This window comes from Embiotoca jacksoni, unplaced genomic scaffold, assembly GCF_022577435.1.
Source record: "Embiotoca jacksoni isolate LCO1_2020_lvr unplaced genomic scaffold, fEmbJac1.0.p SCAF_13, whole genome shotgun sequence".
NCBI classification, from domain to species: Eukaryota; Metazoa; Chordata; class Actinopteri; family Embiotocidae; genus Embiotoca; species Embiotoca jacksoni.
Genome location: NW_027185263.1, coordinates 816273 through 838823, shown reverse-complemented (window position 1 = coordinate 838823; position 22551 = coordinate 816273). Strand labels below are relative to the sequence as shown.

The 22551-nt window shown below is 47.4% G+C and overlaps 3 protein-coding genes across 4 annotated transcripts; all 3 read left to right on the top strand.

The window, feature by feature from the left end:
* Positions 1–72: 72 nt before the first annotated feature.
* Positions 73–8661, top strand: zw10 (zw10 kinetochore protein). 2 transcript variants are annotated; one of them, XM_069145802.1, is made up of 16 exons: positions 73–713; positions 1978–2058; positions 2258–2359; positions 2622–2699; positions 3522–3681; positions 3767–3919; positions 4025–4225; positions 4315–4451; positions 4549–4731; positions 4853–5076; positions 5180–5251; positions 5343–5512; positions 5748–5878; positions 6007–6138; positions 6794–6996; positions 7899–8661. In XM_069145802.1, exons 1-16 carry the CDS (start codon positions 609–611, stop codon positions 8017–8019), a joined length of 2253 nt encoding a protein of 750 aa, XP_069001903.1. In that variant the 5' UTR covers positions 73–608; the 3' UTR covers positions 8020–8661. The 2 variants fall into 2 exon arrangements, with proteins under 2 accessions (XP_069001903.1, XP_069001902.1); XM_069145801.1 differs by having other exon boundaries at positions 78–713; positions 1978–2112.
* A 180-nt stretch (positions 8662–8841) lies between these two features.
* LOC138195888 (G protein-activated inward rectifier potassium channel 3-like) lies at positions 8842–12928 on the top strand. The gene is made up of 4 exons (XM_069145532.1): positions 8842–9421; positions 10972–11056; positions 11154–12348; positions 12496–12928. Exons 1-4 carry the CDS (start codon positions 9234–9236, stop codon positions 12690–12692), a joined length of 1665 nt encoding a protein of 554 aa, XP_069001633.1. The 5' UTR covers positions 8842–9233; the 3' UTR covers positions 12693–12928.
* A 377-nt stretch (positions 12929–13305) lies between these two features.
* pom121 (POM121 transmembrane nucleoporin) lies at positions 13306–22519 on the top strand. The gene is made up of 14 exons (XM_069145800.1): positions 13306–13862; positions 14609–14815; positions 14927–15076; positions 15497–15577; positions 15663–15834; positions 15910–15998; positions 16074–16153; positions 16265–16386; positions 17180–17279; positions 17379–17672; positions 17756–18640; positions 19119–19709; positions 19971–20087; positions 20908–22519. Exons 1-14 carry the CDS (start codon positions 13306–13308, stop codon positions 21003–21005), a joined length of 3543 nt encoding a protein of 1180 aa, XP_069001901.1. The 3' UTR covers positions 21006–22519.
* Positions 22520–22551: the final 32 nt, after the last annotated feature.

Genomic DNA, 22551 nt, shown 5'->3' with positions numbered 1-22551 from the left:
TAATAATATAAATAATAACCACCTACTGACCTATTTGGGAATCTTACACAATGTCTGAAATGCACTTGGCTGAACAAAAGAATTTAGTAATCTTAATTGATAATTATAAAAAATTATAAATATTAGTAATTTTGTATTTTGTACAGCAGACTTTTATCACACTTTGCGACCTTTTATTTCATGAAGTCATAAAGTTTCGACGTAAATACAGAACACATCGAGAACAACTCACGAAGAAACTAAAGAAGTGTGGAGTGAGCTGTTAATCTAATGAATTTATTTAACATTGTGGACAGAAAATATAAAGCCTTATTTTATTTTATTTTATTTATTTATTTTTTTTATTTAAATACTGGGTTAATAAACGGAATTACATTTTTCAGTATCAGAGAAATAAAGAACACTCCAACATAGTAGTTGGCGGTAATGCAACTTAAACGGTAGATGCCGCCCGCCATTAAACAACAGAAGAAGAAGAGTCGGGGGGGGCGGGTCCAGTGAGTGACGTCATTCCGCAGCCAATCAGGGCGCGTGGCGGGTCGCTGTTGTTTGTTATAAGTTGTCGGGTTAAGTTTCGGTTAAACTCCAACTCGGTTCGTCGAGCAGCGATGTCGTCGTTCGTCACCGAAGTGCTCGCCAGCTCCGGAAAACTGGAGAAAGAAGATCTGTGCAGTAAAATCAGCAAAATGTCGCGCAAGGTGGAAGATACGAAGGTAACACGCGAGCTAGCATTAGCACTAGCTAACGGTACGCTAGGTAAAGTTTGAACTAGCGTTAGCTGCTAGCCTCTCTGATCTTCAGACTGTTAACTAACCTTCACTAGTTCTCACTAACTAGTAACACTCAGCTGCTGACAAACACGTAACCAGACCGTTAGATGGTACAGAAGAGACTTTTCAGCAAGTTTACAGCACTTTGGTTAGCAGGACAGTTAGCTAGCCTCGCTGCTGACAGCTGGGCGACGTGGATCCTTTATTTACTCTGATGGAGGGAAAGAAGACACGAGGCCGATGTACGGAGGCTGAACATCTGGAGAGAATACAGATAGAGGCTGAACATCTGGAGAGAATACAGACAGAGGCTGAACATCTGGAGAGAATACAGATAGAGGCTGAACATCTGGAGAGAATACAGACAGAGGCTGAACATCTGGAGAGAATACAGATAGAGGCTGAACATCTGGAGAGAATACAGATAGAGGCTGAACATCTGGAGAGAATACAGATAGAGGCCGATGTACAGAGGCTGAACATCTGGAGAGAATACAGATAGAGGCTGAACATCTGGAGAGAAACAAGACACGAGGCCGATGTACAGAGGCTGAACATCTGGAGAGAATACAGATAGAGGCTGAACATCTGGAGAGAAACTGAACAAATTCAGTCCTCCATGAAGGTCCAACAGTCCAACATGTCCAACAGTCCAACAGGCAAGAAGTGAGAGGATCAGCTGCTCAAGGAAAGTTTTCTGACTCAATCTTTGTGAATAAATGTTGTCAGAACACCTTTAAGTTGTTTTTAAAGGCCTAAAAGAGATTGTAAGTATTAGTGCTGCAAAACAAGAAAAGCCTTAAATATTGGTTGGCATCAATAAATAACACCTGCAGAGATTAAATTAGATTTGATAAGAATAATTAATAAATTCATTTAAAGAACAAACAGTTCCAACAAAATAGGTGTTTTAGTTTTAATATGTTGATATAAATGAAACAGTTTGCCTTAAAAATAGTTTAATAAACACTAACATGACTGTTGTTGTTGTTTATCTGATCCTTTGTAACAAAACTACATCAGATTGAAGTCGCTGTCACCTGTTGGCAGCATGTAGCTGTCGTTATTACAAAAAGATCGTTTTTGTCATAATATTAAAAGAATAACAGAAATATTGTGAAGGATTTGCTGCACCGTCGGCGTCTGTACGTTTAGCCGAGTTCAGTGAATGATCAGAGCTGAGTCTTCTTCGTGTGTTCTTCTTCAGGAAGAAGTATGTGACATGATAAACAAGAAGTATGTTGACTTCCTGCCGAGCCTGCAAGGATACGAGGAGCTGATGCAGCAGGTGGACACCGTCTCCAAAGAAATGGATGATCTGAAAACTTACATTGAGAGTGAGGTAGAGAATGCATGAAGTGAGAGTTAGTCCAGGTCTGAGCTCAGTTCTGCTGGAGGTGGATTTACAGGTGTGTGTGTGTGTGTGTGTGTGTGTGTGTGTGTGTGTGTGTGTGTGTGTGTGTGTGTGTGTGTGTGCGCGCGCTCAGGTGCGGCAGAACATCCACGTGGCTGTGGCTGAAAACACGAAGCTGAAGCATCAGCTGGAGAAAAATACCATCATCATGTCGATGCTCGGACACCTGAAAGAGGTACGAGATCCCAGTTTATTAAGTCGGCTGTAATGAGCGTTATTTTTCTTCATCTGTAAATCCTACAACCTTCTTTCCAAAAGCTGTGACGCTGTGAAATTTAAATCATTTGCAAACCATCGCATTCTGTCTTTATTTACATTTTGCACCGTTGTAAATGTTCTATTGCCGTTTCTTTCTCTCCTGATGAATCAAAATAAGTTGAATGAGTTGGTTTTGTGTCGGCTGTAAATTAACAAAAGTCTTCCTCTGTGTGACTCAGTTCTCTAACGCGATGGAGGAGTCCAACAAAGCTCTGCAGGAGAAGAAGTACGTGGACGCAGCCGATCAGCTGGTGAAGGTAAATGCCGTCACCTCACCCGACCTCGTCTACGTCCTCCTTCAGACCGGCTGTTAGCCGAAACAACGGCACTGAGACTCGCATCTAACTCCACAAACAACTAATCACTTGTGTTTTTCCAGACACAAGACGTTGAGATTTGATTAATTAAGAGTCTAAAGCTGCGCTGAGTCGGTTAAGTAGCTTTAATTTAGCTCAGAAAATGCAGGCCGTTCGCCAACTCTAATAATCTCCTCTTCCACGACATTTAACAACCGTACTAGTTCCACCGAGTCCTCCACAACAACGCACCTGCTGCATTAACTTTAAACTTGACTGAAACCATTACGTCATCATGAGGTTTAAAAAAAAGACACTTTAATGAGCTGTTGTTTGATTTTAGTAAACAGGCAGCAGAACAAAACAAACCTGAAGTAAATACTGTTAAATAAATAAACGAGGGAATTGTTAAAATATTAGTGTGTTTTTTTTTTAACCGCAGACACTACAGCTTCACTGAGCATTATTTTACTACTGATTAAGGATTATTTTTCATATTTTTATGGCAGATGGTGCAATTATACAATAAATATTTTGCAGATAAAAGTCAAAAATTGCATTAAAATGCAGAGTTTTTAATTCAGATAACTGCCCACGTCACCTCAGCCCTTCAGAAACATGCAGAAAACCGTTGAAACACGAAGCACGACTGATTTATAAGGACAAATTACTGGAAAACTTCCTGCTGTTAAAATAAGTGACGGGAGAAATCTGATCATGAACACGGTAAAGTGCGACGTGTTCTCTGACCTCATCGCTCTCTGTTTTGTGTTTTTATTCCAGGCGAGGAAGACTTTGGACTCTCTGAAGGGCTGGAAGACGTCTCAGCTGCCTCTGATCAGCGCTCTGAGCTCCGAGCTGACGGTGCAGCGAGAGAACCTGATTTACCACCTGGAGGGCGAGTGGAAGCGCCTCGTCATCTGGAGACTGCCGTCCTCCAAAGGTCAGACGTCCCGAGCACTCTCGCGGCTCGTTTGTTCAAATCGCAGCGTTCGCTCTGTTAGTGACGGTCGGAGGTGTGCGCTCAGATCCTGCAGGTGTGAAGTCCTTCCTGAAGGTGGAGCTGAACCTGAGCGACGCCTGCAGGAAGGACGGCGAAGTCAAGCCGCCCGCTCTGCTGCACGCCGTCCTGCAGGCGCTCGCCGTCCAGGGACAACTGCAGCACAAGATCAAGCTGTTCAGTAAGGAAGCAGCTGATGAATCTGTCTTTTAAGGTTTGGTTTTTGTGTGGAAATTCTGCTCCGTAAACACGGATAAAACGATCTGTGACCCGTGTTATCCTTCAGGTCAGGTGCTGCTGAAGTACATGCTGAAGCCGCTGGTGATGTTCGCGTCTCTGTCGGTGAGGGAGACGCAGCAGCGGGAGGAGGGCACCGTCCTCGCCCTGCAGTGTCTGGAGGAGAGCCACGAGGAGGAGCGCTCCAGTCCCTCGCAGGTCTACAGCAAACTGCGGCTGGTGCTGCAGACGCTGCACTCACACCTGCTCGGTACGCAGCAATGCATGATGGGTAGAAACTTTGTCCGACCGAGCTGCAGCGTCAGCTCACTGGTCTGTTGTTTTTTGTTGTTTTTCCAGACGTGTCCATCGGTGATAAAAAGCTGTCGGCCGTCTTGGGAGAGCTGATCTGGGAGGAGCTGTCGCAGTGCATCATCCACGAGTGCCTGGTCTACTCCATCCCCGCCAACAGCAGCCAGCTGGACAAGTACATCACCGTACGCACCTGTTGCCTCCCCGTCCTCAGAGATTCATTTTTTAACATCCGTGTCTGTTAATGAATGTGTGTTTATTTTTTGTATTTTATTTTTTCAGGTGATAAAGGAGACGGAGGAGTTTGAGAAGTCTCTGGAGAAGATGGAGTATCTGCAGGGCGACTCCACCGACCTGCTGAAGTACGCCCGCGACGTCAACTGTCACTTCGCCAGCAAGAAGTGCAAAGACGTCATCGTGGCGGCGAGAAAGCTCATGACCTCCAAGATGCACAACACGGTGCGGGTACGTAAGATCAAACAATATTTTAACAATATAACAGCCTTGAAAAATACTTCACATCACATTTGTCTCTTAAAACCTCTTTAATCCTTGTTTTTTTTGTTTTTTTAAACGCCTCCGTCAGATCACGCCGGACTCGAAGCTGCGTCTCCCCAAGCTGCCGTCTCCGAGCTCGGAGGTGAAGGTGAAGCAGGAGACGGCGAAGGACGAGGCGACGATGGAGAACGCCAAGCAGCTGTCTGCGTGGAGCCTCCGCCTGCCGGCCTGTCGCATCAGCGAGTCGGTGCAGCAGCTGATGGAGCTCGCTCTGAACACGCTGTGCGAGGCTGTCGGCAGCTCCACGCAATGGTGCATTTCAATGCTCCAAGAACGGCGGGGATTTTTTGTGCTGGAAAAGTCGAGGCGTCTCAGACCATCATCTCATCGGTCTTTTTCTTCTTCTTCTTCTCAGCACGTTACAGCTCTTCTTCACTGTAAGAAATATCTTCCAGCTCTTCTATGATGTCGTACCGACGTACCACAAGTAAGAAAAGTGTGTTTCCATCACACGACACAAACCAAACTCGTCGTCCCCTGCAGGTCTAAACTCCTGTTTCCTCTTCTTCTCCGTCCAGGGAGAACCTCCTCAAGTTCCCTCACCTCGCCGCTATCCAGCACAACAACTGTATGTACCTGGCTCACCACCTGCTCACGCTGGGGCACCATTTCAGGAGCCACCTGCCGCCGGCGCTCAGTGAGGGCGTGGCCACCTTCGTGGACATGGTGCCCGGGTTCAAGAAGCTCGGTAAGCCAGCGGTGCTTCCGCTGTCGGCCACACGAGGCGTTTTCAGACCGGAGGAACTATTTCACAGAGTTCCCTTTTTTTGTGTGCGGAACTTCTGAAAGCTTTTCTAAGCTCCTCCCCCTGGTTAGGTACTTTTCCCGTTACAACCACAGACTGGATATAAAAGTGTTTGTAGTTTCCAGGTCTAAAAAATGGTTCCAATGCAGAAGTGACCCTTTCTGTCTCCTCCCTGTAGGTGCCAAGTGCTTCTTAGCTCAGATGAACGTCCAGAGAGCCGAGCTGTTGGAGAGACTTTCAACGGCTCACAACTTCTGCAACCTGGATGACAAAGACAACTACACCGCCGCCAGCAAAGCAGTGAGACAGGTGGGAGGAGACACTCTGGAAATGAACGGTCTCATAGTTGCAGTAAAACACCAGCTGTGAACGTTGGACGGACGGACGGCTGTAAAACGTTCTTCACAGCTGCTTCTTTGTGTCTGCTCGATCTGCAGGTCATTCATCAGCTGAAGCAGCTCGGCACCGTGTGGCAGGACGTCCTCCCGGTCACCATCTACTGTAAAGCCATGGGCAACCTCCTCAACACGGCCATCACAGAAGTCATCGCTAAAATCATGATGCTAGAGGTTTGTCCTTTGTCTATTAAAGTTCAGAGAGAGTTCCTGAACGCAGCACGGTGATGCACACGGAGCAGCAGGAAGCAACGACCTTCACGAGGAAGTATTTAGAGTTGTCTCTTGATCATCATCATCAGAGTTCCACGTTAACGCAACCGCTGGTACGAGAACATCTGTGATGTCACCGTGGAAACTTGAAACTGGAGCAGAGAAACATAAAATTTTGGGCAAAAGTTTTGGGGAAAAACTTCCAACATGGAACACTTTGCTGTAAACCGGCAAGATTTTCACTTCTCCAAAAGTTTGAACCAAAATCTGATGCGTCTCTGCTCCATTTTCAGGTCCGTGGTGAAATCACAAATGTTCACGTACAGCAGAAACACACTCTGATCTCTGAACGCACATTAATAAAACCTGTAATTCAAACAATGGAGATTAAGTAATAAAGTTGTGGTGAGAAAACATCAAGGAAAGTCTAATATAATGGGTCAGATGATAAATTCAGCCTTTTGAAATGTAGAATCTGATAACTGGTTTCAGTTTTGATGCAAGTTGATAATATTTGTTAATATAAAACAGAAATAATCTTATTTTGGTAAGACATGAAGACGCTCTGCTACATACTCGGTACACAAGATTTTATTTGTCACTGAACCTCCTGCAGGATATTTCCTCTGAGGACGGGGAGCACCTCCACACTCTGTGCCAGACCGTCATCGAGGAAGGCCCGCTCGTCTTCATCCCTCTGGCCGAGGAGAACAGGAATAAGAAGTACCAGGAGGAGGTGCCGCTCTACGTGAGGAAGTGGAGCACCTTCAAGGAGCTCGTCATCGTGCTGCGGGCCAACCTGCAGGAGATCGTCGACAGGTAGGAGGGAAACTTCACAATAAAATATCAATCTATAATGTGGCATAAATATCACATTAGAAAAAGAATTAAATTAGTGGATTAGTTATAAAGAAATTTCCTTAATAGGTTTATTTGATCTTATTTGTTCTGCAGTAGAGAGATGATGTGATTTGTTTAATGATAGATCGATTATTTTCATTGGTTTCGTTTCATTATTAAATCTGTTTTTGAGGACATCTCACTGGACAATAATTTAACCCTTTATTGGAATAATCTGTAAATGCTCCTAAATGTTTATGATTAGACATTATAGTAACAAGGCTCCGCCCCCTTCTCCTCTCACCATCAAAACAAACTGCTGCTCGCTAACCGTAATAACAAGAAGTGATGTGGTTTGTGGGAAATGTGGTCTTATGATGGATTGAGGAACATGTTAAATGAGTTTTCTCCACTTCCAGCTGGAAGAGACTGAACTTTGTTTTAGTGTTGAATGAATGTGATTTAAAAAGCATCTGAAGCTCTTATTTTGAAGGCAGATGTTTTCTTTGTTTCTATATTCCAGTCACAGACGGTTTGTTCTGGAAAGATTCGCAGCTTTTAAACACATTTGATCACTTTGGGCCTCGTGATGGTTCTCTGAGTTCAACACAAAGAAAAACACATAATAAGTAGAATATTTCTGGGATGTGCAGCAGGATTATTATCACAGGAAATCAGCACAGATTACTCAGGAGTTGTTAAAAAGAAATTCTAAAACTTTACTGCAAAAAAGTCACTTCAAATTTGTTGTTTTTTTAAAAGCTTCAAAATCAAACATTTTTGTTCAAAACAATGTCAATAAAACTGTGAAACTGAACAGCGCCGCCACGGAGGCCGTCATGTCCGTGATCGTCTGATTGGGCTGTGATTCCTCTCCTCAGGTGGGCCGACGGTAAAGGTCCGCTGGCGCTGGAGTTCTCCAGCTCGGAGGTGAAGAATCTGATCCGAGCTTTGTTCCAGAACACAGAGCGGAGAGCCATGGCTCTGACCAAAATCAAATAGACCTCCTGGAATAAAAAAAAATTTAAAAAAAAGACCACCAAGGAGATACTGAAGCACTTTTTCCTCTTGAGGAAAACACGATTCACGCTTTCACTCATTTCCATTTTCTGTTATATACATGAAATACGCACATTTCCATGTTTGTGGGTTGAACAGTGTCGTACGCTGATCGTAATCAATCTGTTGTCGAAGCTCCAATTAGTCCCGCAGAGATTACACGAAGGCTTCTTTCCCTCCGCGTCCCGCCGCCTCGGGCGTGCAGCTCGGCGGGTTTTGACAGCTGATGTTGTGTAACCGCTGACTCGCCATGTGTTGACGTTCAGGGTTAACGCTGCTGCACGCCGCTCATCAAACTTCATCTGCTTTCAGTTTATTGTTTTGTTCCTGACGTTGTCTCACATGTTACAGTAACACATGTTTGAACTTAAACAATGACCATGAAGTTGTGACGAATGCATTAAAGATCTTACATTTATTATTATTTGTAATACATTTGAACCCTAACTTCCCCGCGATCACCTCAACCTCGCATTTATTATGAAAAATCTTCCTGTACAAGCCTGAAAACTGAACTCTTCCATAATGTATTTATTACTCGTCCAAATAAACCAAAACATTTTACTTTTCTGAACCTATTCCAAACTTTTTTCTTCTTGGCTCCAGTTTCTGTCGGTGACAATAATTACACAAACACTGTTGACACGTGCTTACATCATAGATAAACCTCGCAGCTTTAAAACGCTGATAAATTGTTTTGAGCTTCACAACTCCAACGGTTCTCCGTCCGTAGAGCAGTTTGAATATCTCACTAGACACCAGATTTAACAACTTTTTTGCCTTGAATGTAATATAATGCAATATGTCAAGAATGCATTGAGGGTGTTTTTCTTTCAAACAAACGTTCACTTTGACTCGAAGTTGAAGTCATTCGATGTTGGGGGTCAAAGGTCAAGGTGACTTTGAACTGGAATTCCTCGAGGCACTTTCCTTTGGCTCCGTTGGCACAAACGTTTATTTGTACTTGTGTTTTGGTGGTCAGAGGTCAGAGGTCAAGGTCACCTGTGACACATCCCATTCTTGGGAACACTTTGATGGAATTTCTTGAAATATGGCGTGACTAAAGGATGAACTGATTAAATACAAGAGAAGTTAAGCAGGTTTTCCGTTACAGAGCTTAAGGCCTTAATGTTAAGAAAAGGGCAATTCAAATCAGGATGACTTATTGTACATTAGAGGAGGTGTGGCCACGTGCTGCTCTGGACTGTCAGTATTTCATGACGCAGCAGCCGGAGACAAATAGCTGGACAGCGAACTCGACACCGTCTCCTCCTTCGTTTCATCGACCCAACGACTTCCAGGAAATTCCAGTCGGCCAGCAGCTGTTCAAGGATGTTCAGCACAGGTATGTCACAGCTTATCTTCTTATGTTGTTAATATTACAGTCATCTTGGTTTCTACAGTTTCCCACTATAAACTTTAGCATTATGATACTCTGTTGTACATCATATTTATGTTCTTAACACTTTATTTTCCAGATGTGCAATTTACAAATAATCAGGCTCAAAATAAAACAATTTTCTTGACTAATTGATTAATTATATAAGAAAATAGTAATCCGTGGTCTAGGTTTCATGGTGATATATATAAATAAATATTTGATGTCTAACCAACACTTAAAAACAATGACATTCAGTCTGTTGTAATGTAAGAAAGAAAAGCAGGAACCACAGAATTTTATTATTAAAAAATAGCATTTATATTTTTTAAATAGTATGTGATTAAATGTCCTATTGATTAAAGTACTCATCTATTCTAAATATTTTAATTTACAACATGTTTCCTGGAAAAGAAGGAATAATTGATTGAACACTTTTGGTACAATTCTGCTTAATTACAGTAACTTCAGGTATTTTGAGGTTCTAACTTAACAAAGTCAAAATAAATAACTCCCTCTGCACCCAAATTCAGGCAGTAGATGCTTACATTCATCCAACAACACTCAGAAATAGAATAAATAGATATTAATGTTGTGACTGCCTGTTTCCTCTCTTTAAATTCCTGCCCATCAGATTGGATCTGATCAGTAGTTATATTTGTACCAAACACGCACATCTCATACTTGTGGTCAGAAATGTGTTCACATTTTGCATGTCATGCATGCAGCGAGCATGGCACGGTTTCAACATGTTCTCAAGAGGCGAGTGAGTGAATTGACAATACTTCCTCTAAGCCTTCAGGCAAAACACAGTCGTAATCTTTTCAAAGCCATCGAGCTCCTTGGTGCTTCTCAGATTAATTTTGAGGATTAGCAACAATCCCTGCATGTGTAATAAAATGCAGTGACTGAGAAGCTTCAAATTCTTAAACCTTATGTCATTGTGCGCCATGGCAAATCGGGCTGATCTATACACATGTATCTGGAGTCATCAGGGTTTTTTTTTTTTTCGAGGGGGCAGCAGAATATGAATCAGAAGAGTCGTAAAGTCAATATAGTGTTGCACTGAATAAACCAGCCAGTCCCCCTCTATCCTTTAGGCTTCCACTGTGTTTGGTTTCCCTTTTAGTTCTGCAAAAATAACTCATCTTTAGCTACAACTCGTGTGTGTGGCTTCTCTCCTTTGATTAAGCCTTAAACTGTGTTGTAAAAATTGGGGGCTCGTCCGGGATCAAATTCATCATTTTGGTGAAGTGAGGTTTTTTTGGTTTGTGTTTCATGCTTGTAGATATTTCCTCGGGTACCCGAGGTTGGGGATGTTTGAAAACGGGAGGAGGCTGTGGTAAAATAAATGTATTTTCAGTGGCATCTCGTGTGGTCTCCTCTCCTTTATCGAAGCCTTGGGCCAGGTTGCAAAAATTGGGGACTCGTCTGGGATCAAATTAACCATTTTGGCGAGGTGAAGTTCAGTCTATATTCATATTTGGGCTGGTTTGGTTTTGTGTTTCTGCTACTAGATGCTTCATCAGGTACTCAAGGTTACCTGCGTACCTGCCGAGACCTCGGCCAAAATTGAACCGTTGCACTCCCTACACTCACAAGGTACACTTAAAAATGTTTAACGTCACACCGAAGAAGATAAGTGGAACTCGTCATTTCTGTGCATTTTGTTAATATACATTGTTGTCTGTCGTTTCAGTTTGCAACTAAAACCACTGTTGCCTCCACGATGATCACAAGAAGAGCCTCTCTAATCCACAACTTCAGGTACCGCGCATCGCTCCCACCTTCCCAAGAAATGGCAAGTCCCTTCCATCCCACGAGTCCCTGCAGTCAGTCCTCTCAAGCACTCACTTTGACCGAGCTTCCCCAGCAGCACACGATCCAAGCAGCTCGCGAGGAACCGGCAGAAGAGACGGCGAAACGTCAGCGTTCCCACCGCAGCAGACACCGCAAACGTTTCAGCTCCAGATGGCAGTCGAGGGGCTCCACCGGCAGCGTTCCCGCCTCTTCGGCGGAGAAGCTACGCAGCGCGAAGAGCCACAAGAAGCGCTGCAAGCTGCTGGGCATCGAGCACTCGTTGCACGTCACCACCGGCAACCTGCACCAGCGTTACGTCACCAAGGACGGCAAGTGCAGGGTCAACCTGGGACCTATCGCGGACAAGAGTCGCTTCCTCTCAGATATTTTCACCACGCTGGTGGACCTCAAATATCGCTGGTTCCTTCTCATCTTCAGCACGTGCTACATTCTCACGTGGGTGTCCTTCGGCGGGATCTACCTCTTCGGCGCCTGGCTGCGTGACGACATCGCGCACGTTCACGACCCCCAGTGGCAGCCGTGCTTTCAGAACGTTGACAGTTTCCTCTCGGCCCTGCTGCTGTCCCTGGAGAGCCAGAGGACCATCGGGTACGGCTCCAGGATGGTGACGGCCAACTGCCCCGAGGGCACGGTGATCCTGATGGTCCAGTCCATCCTCGGCTCCATCATCGACGCTCTGATGGTGGGATGCATGTTTGTTAAAATCTCCCGGCCGCAACAGAGAGCCCAGACGCTGATCTTCAGCAAGCACTGCGTCGTCTGCGAACGGGACGAGAAGCTGTGCATGCTCTTCCGCATCGGTGATCTGAGGGCGAGCCACATGGTGGACGCCAAGATCCGAGCCAAGCTGATTAAGTCCCGGCAGACTAAAGAGGGCGAGTTCATCCCGCTGGAGCAGTCGGAGATCAACCTGGGCTTCGACACCGGGGCAGACAGGCTGCTGCTGGTGGAGCCCCAGACCATCACCCACGTCATCCATGAAAGCAGCCCCTTCTGGGAGGTGGGCGCCGAGCGTCTGAAGAGGGAGACGTTCGAGATCATCGTCATCCTGGAGGGCATCGTGGAAGCATCAGGTTTGTTAGAAGTATATTTTAAAGGTCCGGTGTTTAGGATTGATGTGGATCTACTGGCAGAAATGGAATTTAATATTTATCCCGTGTTCATTTTCTTCCCCGTAAAGTGAACTTTTCTCGATCCTCTGCTGCTTTGTTGCACCGCAGGTATGACGTGCCAGGCGAGGACGTCCTACACGGAGGACGAGATCCTGTGGGGCCACCGATTCGAGTCGTGCATCTCCCTCGAGAAAGGCGCGTTTCAAGTGGACTACAGCGCATTTGACAAAACATTTGAAGTCCAAATGTCTCGACTCAGCGCCAAAGACAAAAGCACAACAAAGGAACACGATGTCGTGTTTTAGAGAATAAAAACTGGTCTTTATTATATGAAAATTACACACAACTTAAATAAATAAGGAACTCAAGAACTCCATAAAACTGGTCAATTAAAATCTCTGCTTCCATACCTCATTTTGCGCATGAATATCACAGAGTAACTGTGATAGTATTGACAATCATATACATAAAAATGACTCAGGACAGTCATAAATTCAGTTGTTTTGCTCGTATGTGTACTAATGTTTGCTTCTATCTTTTAAACATGTCATTTAATCTGTGTTACATTAAAATAAATGTTCATGTTTAAATTATATTACAAAATAAAATATCCTAGTGAACTCCATTTGGTCTTTGTTGGGTTAAACAACGTATAACGTATGCAATTTAGCGCTATAGCGCTACTTAAATAAGTTTTAGTTGAATATAATTAAAACCAATACTTAGATGAAGTATTTTAGTATCTGTACTGTTACTTCCTACTACTGAATATTCCTATTCAATGTGGTGGAGATCGTTTTTGGATATTTCCACTCTCACCCAGCTCGGTAGATGGCGCTGATGCACGTAAACGTCCAATGTGAACGCCATCAATTCCAAAGACGAAGAAGTAATGTCGGCACAGCAGCATGATGGGATATGCGAGTCCTCCGGCGGCGCGCTGCCGCCATGTCACCTAGAGAGCAGCATGTAGTGATTCTCTCTGCGTTAGGCCTCGTCACTCTCGCCTTTTATTATATTCCTACTTTTTTTTACGCGACTTTAATTCTTGCAGTTTGTTGTGTCGCCTGTTACTATCACAGCGGAGAACCTGTTCCCGCCAGGTTAGGCCCGAATCCGCGGGGTGGACTGAGCGTGCCGGCCGCTCTCCGGCGCTGGTTGTCCGGTTGGGTGTCGACCGGCGTGTCGGCGGCCGCGCGGGGGGGAACGAGGAGCAGCGGCAGAGCCGACCTCCGGGACACGGAGGGACACTTCAGACAAAGGGTCGGGGACGCCGGGGTCTATCGAAGGGGGGCCAGCGACTCGTTTCTGTTCAGCCCGCGGGATTTTCTCATGGGGAGCTACATCGTGAAGCCCGAGAGCCCGGCGGCCGAGAGGCCGAGAGCCGGCAGGAACCCCCGAGAGCAGCTGAGGGAGAAGCTCTCCAGACCCAACCATGCGGTCGCTACTCCGAACAGGAGGCTCTCATTTGCCGGGTATGTTCATCAAATCAGGCTGAAAGCCGGTTCTTCGGAGGTTCCGCGTCTTGGCGGGTTTTTAATCATTAACACAGTTCTTCATATTGATTATTAAATCAGTCACACATCCTCCTTCACTTCCAGGTTGGACCGTAAGTTACTGCTCAAATATCAGTATAGTTAAATCATGAAATGTCATGACGAGCTGGACTGATATTCTTCATATATAGATATAATCTTTATTTATACAGAACTAAAAAATAAACCTACAAAGCGCTTTTCATTGTTTTTTTTACCAGGATTAAAACATTACGGAGTTCATACTCATGAAATCCGGCAGAAATAATACAAATAAATATGAAATCAAATCCCGGAAGACAACAAAAACAAAAAACAGATGAGATGCACCAGAGGGGGAAATGTGCTTGTAAATAATGAAACTTTATTAAAATATCTTTTTAGAAGTGTTTTGTAAGATTTCATTGATTGACCTGAGGATATCATGAACATCCAGTTGTGTTTCTGCTCCCTGACATCAGCATCGGTTCGGCTCCTTTTGTAATGAGGGAACCATGTTGGTTCTTTGTAGAGTTTTTGCTTCACAATCACTTTTAGAGGAGAATAAAACTGATGATGATCTGAACCGAAACACGAGATTCCTGCAGCGGTCTCTTTCCTACTTGGACACCCGAATCCCGTCGGGTCACATCCATCTGCTCCTCCCTCATGCTCCACCTTCTCTCTCTCTGCCTCCGCCCCTGCAGGGAGCCTCTGGGCACGGTGGGCAGGTTCACCATCACCCCCCAGCGTCACTACCCGCTGCAGCAGCCGGGGGCCTCGTCGCTGGGCGTCCTGCCCCCCGTCCGCTGGGACGGCTTCAGAAAGAAGAACATCCTCAGCCCTCGTAACTCGCCGGCCGCCTTCAGCCCGGTCACGGTGAAGATCGCCCGGCCGGACCGCGGCAGCCCGAGGTCTTCGCTCACTCGCTCGTTCTCACGCTTTTTTAATTAAGACGGCGGGAGATGGAGAACCTGCTCTGCTGTGTGTCTCGTCTGACCTCCCCTCCTGTCCTCCTCCCCCAGTATGGAGCACCTGAGCTGCGCCGGGCTCTCCAGGCCCCCCGCGGACCCCTGCTCCAGAGAGAGCGTCCTCAGGGTGCTGAAGGAGAGCCGCAAGAGGGAAGTGGAGGACGAGGACCGGAGCCTCACCACGGAGCAGAGGAGCAAACGAAGGTACCGCAAAACATCAGATTTATCTTGACGGATCCACAGATTTATACTTATTTACTAAGAGACTCATAAACTCCAGATTTCCTCAGTTTTATTAAAAAAAAAAGACATAATGTCAGCTGGGATTTTTATGGCGGGAAAAGTTGGACAGCCTCAGTTCACTCTGGATAAACACGTTTAAATGGACTTTCAGAGACATTCACAAATTTTGTTCCATTTAAGAGGAAATATTTTTGCTCCGTTTGATATTTAAGCAGTTAAAAATGTCGAGTAAATAAAACTCAAACTGATGGGAACATAATAATGTGGCTGGATTTGATCTGATAGGCACAAAGGAGACAGATTTTCTCCATTTGAAAAAGTTTGTTTCTCACGACTTTGATTAAATAATTCGGTTTAATTGTTTTTAATTTGTTTCCGAAGGCGTAACGACAGCGGAGGAAGCGCCCACTCTGCCTTCGAGCCTCTGTTGCCCAACGGCACTCCGTCACAGCTCGTTCCAAAGTGAGTGGAACGTCTCCGTCGTCTTGATGTTTGACGTGTAGTACCGCCGTCTAACAGCAGGGGGGTGAAACGTTTCTTGTTGTAGGCCGGGGAATCTGAAGAGAGGGATGACGTCCGTGACGGAGGAGACCATCATGAAGAGGTCTCGCACCTCCTCCATCAGCTCCGGCAGCGGCGTCCTCACCCCCCGAGGGACGCCGGGCACCCGGAGGAACGCCATCCGGAGCTCGTACAGCTCCTCGCTGGGCCTCGGACAGGTGACGCCTCGCCCCGCTGCGGTTATGTAACACGGCAAGTCGCAACGCTTTTAACTCCTCGTCTTCTCCTCGCAGTGGAAGAAGCCGTCGGCTCCCAGCTCTCCTCTGTCCAGCCCCGGCTCGTCTCGCTCCCAGACCCCCGAGGGAGCCGCCAAGAGACTCAGGTTGGTCTCCGACACTTTCCTTCACGTCTACGTTAAAAATCGTGACAGCTGTTAACGCGCGTTTTGACCCCGCAGAGAGGACGACGGTCAGTCTCCTAGCTCCGCCTCCTCCGTGAGGTCGGAGCAGATGGCCTCCGACAAGACGCCCGTCGCATGTGAGTCTCATTAATCTTTCTTCAGCGCGACCGTCGGTCCGATTTCGTCGGCAACTCGACGAGACGTCAACGAAGACGCGTCTAATCACATGTTTTTTGCTGACGTTGCAGCCAAACTGACTCCGGCCCCCAAAGTCCCGGCCGCGACCTCGGCCGACTCCACCGGCAGCGGAGGGAAGAGGAAACGGAAGATCCAGCTGGTGTCGAGCCACCGCGACGACCACATCTCTCTGGTAGGACAGCGTCGCTCTCGGGAGGAGTTCCTTCCAGATGTTTAACACCACCCGTGATGACTTGTGGCTCGTGGATCTTCCCGTTTTTTCCCCAACCAGCGTTGACGAGCTGCAGCTGGGAGATCACTCACCTGGCTCCGCCCACGTATCGCTAAAACCTTCAGTTTTTGACTTGTCTGGAAACCCTGACCAATCAGAGACCAGTGGGCGGGGCTAATAGGCCCAATACAATCATTCCAATCAATCTGCAAAAACAAGTCAGATTTCCGTTGATGTTTTCCTTCTCGTTATTCCACCATCTCAATGATGTCATCTTTATCTCGACCTTTGTCTTTTTCTTCTTCTGCCGTCGTTTAAAGGCAAACGAGCAGAGAAATAGCGCCACCAACTGTTTACCTCGAGGCGCTTAACATCTAAAAAGTTCAAGAGCTGATTGGCATTTCAAGCAGAAATACGTTAAAATGTTAAATCGGTGTGAAAAAAAAAAGTTAATCGGTGTAAACTATTCAACTAGCTTTTAAGAGCATTACCGCCACCTTCTGGCAGGAGGAACACATTACAACCAGGCGCCTGTAAAAACAGCGGAAATAAAGGAAGAACTAATTGCATTTACGAATGGATTTCTATATTTTTAACTTCTGTTTCTCCATCAGCGTAGAATGTTTTCATGTCTGCAGTGACACCTGCTGTTCAGCAGGAGGACTGCAGCGTTGACATCACACAAGCTTCAGACTTCCTTCTGAACTCTTTGGAGTGTGTTTCTCTGACTCGTGGGTTCTCATTGGTTTTGCAGCCTCCTCCACCCGAGCTGGGCTACACCATCACTGTGAAGGATCTGGATGAGGAGAAGAAGGCGGCCATCAGTAAGATCCAGAAAGTCCTGGAGACGCCAGGTGAGTCCGAGCAGCCTCATTTCATCTCCTCCTCCGTCCTCCATCCTCTGTCCTCCGTCCTGTTTCTAACCTGCTTCACTTCTTCTTCTTCTTCTTCAGCTACGGAGCCGGAGAAGTCTACGTCTCCTCCTCCCACCTCCTCCTCCTCCACAGGCTCCACCTTCTCTTCCTCCACCACCACCACCACCCTGAGCAGCCTGCTGGCGGCTCCGCTGCCCACCGCCTCCACCTCCGTCATCCCGGTCATCAACCTGGACCCGAGCCCGGCGCCGGCAGCCTCCAACCCTCTGCTGGAGGCGCTGAAGATGAAGATGACTCCTGCTGTGAGCTCCTCTTCATCATCATCCCCAGCCGGTCCGGCTGCAGGTCTCAGCAGCGAGCTCAAGATTTTAGGTAAATATCATTTTTGTGTTTTTTAATCAGATTTTTTTTTTACCAGATTTCGTGCTTTATTTTTGTGTTTTTTTTTTGTGCAGTGTCTGCTTCCACCACGCCGGCTCCACCCAGCACCTCCATCCTCAAAGCCTCCACCACCCTGGATGCCCCGCGGCCCCCTCCGGCCTACAAGCCCCCCTCCTCCTCCTCCTCCTCGGGGGTGCAGCAGCCCTCCGCCTTCACCCAGGTGTTGGCTCAGGTGTCCAAGGCTCCCAGCAGCACCCCACCCGCAGGGGGAAGCCCGTTCGGGCAGATCAGCACCTCTGCTGCTCCCGCCTCCAACCCCGTCACCGCTCCGCACAGCAGCTCCGTCAGCAGCGCCAACCCTCTGCTGGCTTCGTGCTTCAAGCCCATCTTCTCCGTCAGCACATCCTCCTCAGACACCAAAACCTCGGTCCAGAACTTCAAGCCCATCTTTGGTGAGGCTCCCACAGGTGGATGCTTCGGCCCGCCTCCGTCATACACATCCACCGCCCCCTCCTCCACTACGTCCTCCGTGTTTGGTGGATTAACGAGCAGCACCACAGCGGCTCCGTCTGTGTTTCCTGGTATGACCAGCACCGCCTCCACCGGCTCCGTCAGCACCACCCAGTCTGCAGCGCCGCTCGGTGTCACGTCTTTGTTTGGGAACTGGTCTGCACCACCCACGATGAGCACCGGTGCCACGGTGCAGCCTCCGAACACGGGGGGCACATTTCAGTTTGGAGCCGCCACCACCACCACCACCACCGCAGCAGGTGGACCAGCTGCACCTGCTGTTGCCACGACGACCTCCAGTAAGAGCGGCTTCTCCTTCGGCGCCACCCAGCCGGACCCTCCGCCTGCCGGTCAGAAGGTGTTTTCCTTTGGACAGCCGGCCTCCACCCAGAACACCACCCCCGCTTCGTTTGGAGGCTTCGGCATGTCCAACCCTGCCTCCACCGCCACCCCCCCCCTCCACCCAGAACACCACCCCCGCTTCGTTTGGAGGCTTCGGCATGTCCAACCCTGCCTCCACCGCCACCCCCCCCCTCCACCCAGAACACCACCCCCGCTTCGTTTGGAGGCTTCGGCATGTCCAACCCTGCCTCCACTGCCGCCCCCCCCCTCCACCCAGAGCACCACCCCCGCTTCTTTTGGAGGCTTCGGCATGTCCAACCCCGCCTCCACCCCCACCGCCGCCCCCCCCCTCCACCCAGAGCACCACCCCCGCTTCTTTTGGAGGCTTCGGCATGTCCAACCCTGCCTGCACCACCACCGCCGCCCCCCCCCTCCACCCAGAGCACCACCCCCGCTTCTTTTGGAGGCTTTGGCATGTCCAACCCCGCCTCCACCGCCGCCGCCCCCCCCCTCCACCCAAAACACCACCACCGCTTCATTTGGAGGCTTCGGCATGTCAAGCTCCGCCTCCTCCACCACCGCCGCCCCCCCCCTCCACCCAGAACACTTTCACCTTCGGGAAGCCGGCGTTCGAAGCTCCACCATCTCAGTCCACTTTCGGCTCGTCTGCGCCGCCGCCCAAACCGTTCCCGTTCGGAGGCGGCGCCGCATCAACCACACCTGCCTCTAACCCCGCCCCTTTCACCTTCGGAGCTGCCGCCGTCACCACGGCGAACACATTCGGGGCTGCTGCCGTCACCACGGCGAACACATTCGGGGCTGCTGCCGTCACCACGGCGACCACCTTCGGGACCCCGGCTAAACCAGCGTTCGGAGCCAGCTCTACTGGTTTTGCCTTCGGTGGTCCCGCGGCCCCCCCGGCGGCGCCGCCAGCCGCGCCGAGCTTCGGTGCGCCGTCACAGACTCAGAGCTCCGCCTCCTCCGCCACCTTCTCGTTCGGCGGCGGCGCTCCTCCTCCGCCGGCTCCCTCCGGACCCGCCCAGCCGACACCCGGAGGGTTTAACTTCGGCGGCGGGATGTCGGTTCCCCAGTTTGGAACGCCGGCCGCCAACAATCCGCCTCCACAGATGGGAAGCTTCAACTTCGGCACCGCGGCTGCAGACAAACCGGCGTTCGGTGAGAAATAACCAGATTTTATTTGTTTGTTTGTCTTACTCAAGACTTTGATGTGACAGCCAGGAAGAAATCGTTCTCATTTGGACTCTTCGTACAGCTGGAGATATTTTCTGGTTTTTATTCTGAAACAAAACAGCCTGACGGACCAGAAAAAAGCAGACGAGGATGTTTTTTGACTGTTTTGAAACGATGTGAATGATCACGTGACCCAGGAGACTTCGGTGTTTGTTTATTTTACTGAAGTCGTGTGTTTCTCTGCAGGAACTTCGAATCCTTCCTTCGGTCAGAGCGCTGCTGCCGCTCCGATTCCCTTCGGAAGTCCTGGAGCTCCGGTCCAAGGCTTCAACTCTGCTCCCTTCGGGACGCCATCGATGCTGGGTTCGTTTTTTTTATTAATAGAGGTGTGACGATGTTGAGAAAAAACAAAACTACCCGCCTCATCCTGAGGTCTTAAATATGAAGCCTGAACATATGGAGTCCTTTTCACTGCCTTAATTATTTATTTATGATAGGACACACTGGCTGCTGCAATTTATATCTTCTGTTATTGTCTTTAATTCTGTCTTCAGTATGTTTTTAGCTGCATATTTTAATTGTGTTCAACTTTATTTAATTTTTTTTAGATGATTTTTATTACAAACCTGAGAAACGCGATTTAGTTCATCTGTATGTTTACTAATATAGATTCGGTCCGAACGAAAAATAAAAGAACCTCAAACCTAAAAATGGCAAATATATAATAATCTGTAACAAATCCAAGATAACATCAAGTACCAGTCAGTTCTGATTGGAAACCTGACGATACTACGTCCCGCCCACCGATAGCTGTAACCTGACTGCACCACAGGCCTGTCAATCAAACAGACACGCCCCCAAAAACAGGTCTTCTTGAATCTTCTTTTCTAATGAATGAGGGATTATTTTCAGATGGACCTCCAGAAAACTAATAAGAAGGAGTGACTTTAGCTAACAACACCGAGATAACTGATGGACACATTTTATTCACTTTGGATTTGATGAGAGAAGTTGAATGGGAGTCTATGGAGCCGGAGGCTTTTTGGAGCCGACCTCTAGTGGCACTCGCTGGTATTGCAGCTGAAGACACTTCTGGATCAGAACCATTTTCCAGACCTGAAGCTACAAACACTCTTATATCCAGTCTCTCATCCTAACACCTCCTCCTGGTTTTCCCCTCCAGGCTCTCCGGCTGCTTCCTTCTCCATCGGCGCCGGATCGAAGCCGTCCGGAGCTCGTCAGAGGCTGCAGGCGCGGCGGCAGCACAACAGGAAGAAGTAACCTGCTGCACGCCGCCTTCACGGGACTTCAGCTGCTGCTGCTAATGTGGCTAACACTGCTCTGTTCAAAGCCCAACACCCCCCTCCCTCGCCCCCACCCGCCCTACCAGCTTCCTCCTCCTTCTCATCGTCAGCCTGGAGGCCGGCTGTTTGACTGCGTGACGTAGCAGCGAGGAAGGAGAGGCCGCGAGCTATACTTGAAGAGAGAGACTAGTTTTATCGTGAACAAAAGCATATCCAAAGTTGTTTTTTTCCCTCCTGTTCCAGTTACATGGACACTCCCGTCAGTCGGTCTTAAGGAGCTCAGACCTTTATTTTTTTACGCTCGGCGGTTTGTATGTTAGCGAATATCTTGAGTGTGAATGGGGTCGAGTGTCACAGGCGACGGAGGCGGGCGGTACGCGGCTGCGGCGCTGCGCTGTAAATGTAAAGCTTAAATTATTTTTTTAAATTGGCTCTCTGACCCTGTAAGTGAATGAGAATGTTTCTGCACTCGGACTTTAGCAAATGTCTTAACGTCAGCCGCTTCCTGTTTTTCTTTGTGAGCATTCCCAGAGTCCTCCAGTGGACGGCCTTCTTCTTCTTCTCCTCGTTCCTTTTGTTTGTAGATGTAATGATTGGCAGGTCGCTGTGTGATGAGGATGAATGATGTTTGACAAACCAAAGCCAACTCTTCATGCCTGTGAAAAAAAAAAGAACCTGAGATCTCGTCTTTTCCGCCCCGAATTGTGTGTGTGTGTGTGTGTGTGTGTGTGTGTGTTGGACACTACCTCTCGTTACTGAAAACATCCATTTAACATTTTAACCCTCGAATAATATCTGCACGGCAACACACGACTCCAACATTAACAAACTTTTATCTGCTCCGTAGTTACAGAAAATCTCACGATGCTGCAGGGATCTCTTGTTCAGATGTCTCACCGGGATTTGAGGAACATGAAATAAGTTGATGTCAGTTTATGGAAGCGATGTGTGTCCGCGGGGAAAAAAAATCCTCTTATTGTGAACAGCGAGAAGTTTTTGATGGTCAATTTTGAATGAATAAAACCTTTTTTTTTTCTTTTTTTTTTTTTGGTATGAACACGTGGAAGCCCGACTCGTACTGGAAGTTTGAGGCTGATACCGATATATTAGGAGCTAAAAATATTTCCTGTATTGACTGAAAAGTGTTTTGTTTTTTTAAACACTTTTGTTGTGAAAGACATGTAATAAAATCAGGAAGTTTTACAGTTTAATGAAAAATGTTTTGTCCAAAATGATAACGGGGCTCTGAGACGAAGATAAAATTACAAAACTCTAAATTAAAACCAAAACGAATAGAACAACAACAGCCTCAAGCACCTTTTTCTGCATTATGTTCAGGAAAAAAAGTTTTCCAATCGTACATGTGCTCTGACGCTGATATCTGTATATTAATACTAACGATAAATGCAACAGAAGTCTTTAGACTGCACGTCGGTAACGAGTTCACAAAAACAGGAATTAAAAGACTAAAACGCCGCCACAATAAAACAAATGGAAAACACCAAGAAATGGAAGCGAATGCA

Coding starts and splice junctions, on each gene's coding strand:
- zw10 (XM_069145801.1), top strand. CDS start 609: ATGTCGTCGTTCGTCACCGAAGTGCTCGCCAGCTCCGGAAAACTGGAG. Junction 2,113..2,257: donor AAACTTACATTGAGAGTGAG/GTAGAGAATGCA, acceptor GCGCGCGCTCAG/GTGCGGCAGAACATCCACGT. Junction 6,997..7,898: donor CTGCAGGAGATCGTCGACAG/GTAGGAGGGAAA, acceptor TCCTCTCCTCAG/GTGGGCCGACGGTAAAGGTC.
- LOC138195888 (XM_069145532.1), top strand. CDS start 9,234: ATGACTTATTGTACATTAGAGGAGGTGTGGCCACGTGCTGCTCTGGAC. Junction 9,422..10,971: donor TTCAAGGATGTTCAGCACAG/GTATGTCACAGC, acceptor TTCTGCTACTAG/ATGCTTCATCAGGTACTCAA. Junction 11,057..11,153: donor GCACTCCCTACACTCACAAG/GTACACTTAAAA, acceptor CTGTCGTTTCAG/TTTGCAACTAAAACCACTGT.
- pom121 (XM_069145800.1), top strand. CDS start 13,306: ATGCGAGTCCTCCGGCGGCGCGCTGCCGCCATGTCACCTAGAGAGCAG. Junction 13,863..14,608: donor AGGAGGCTCTCATTTGCCGG/GTATGTTCATCA, acceptor CCGCCCCTGCAG/GGAGCCTCTGGGCACGGTGG. Junction 14,816..14,926: donor CCGGACCGCGGCAGCCCGAG/GTCTTCGCTCAC, acceptor CTCCTCCCCCAG/TATGGAGCACCTGAGCTGCG.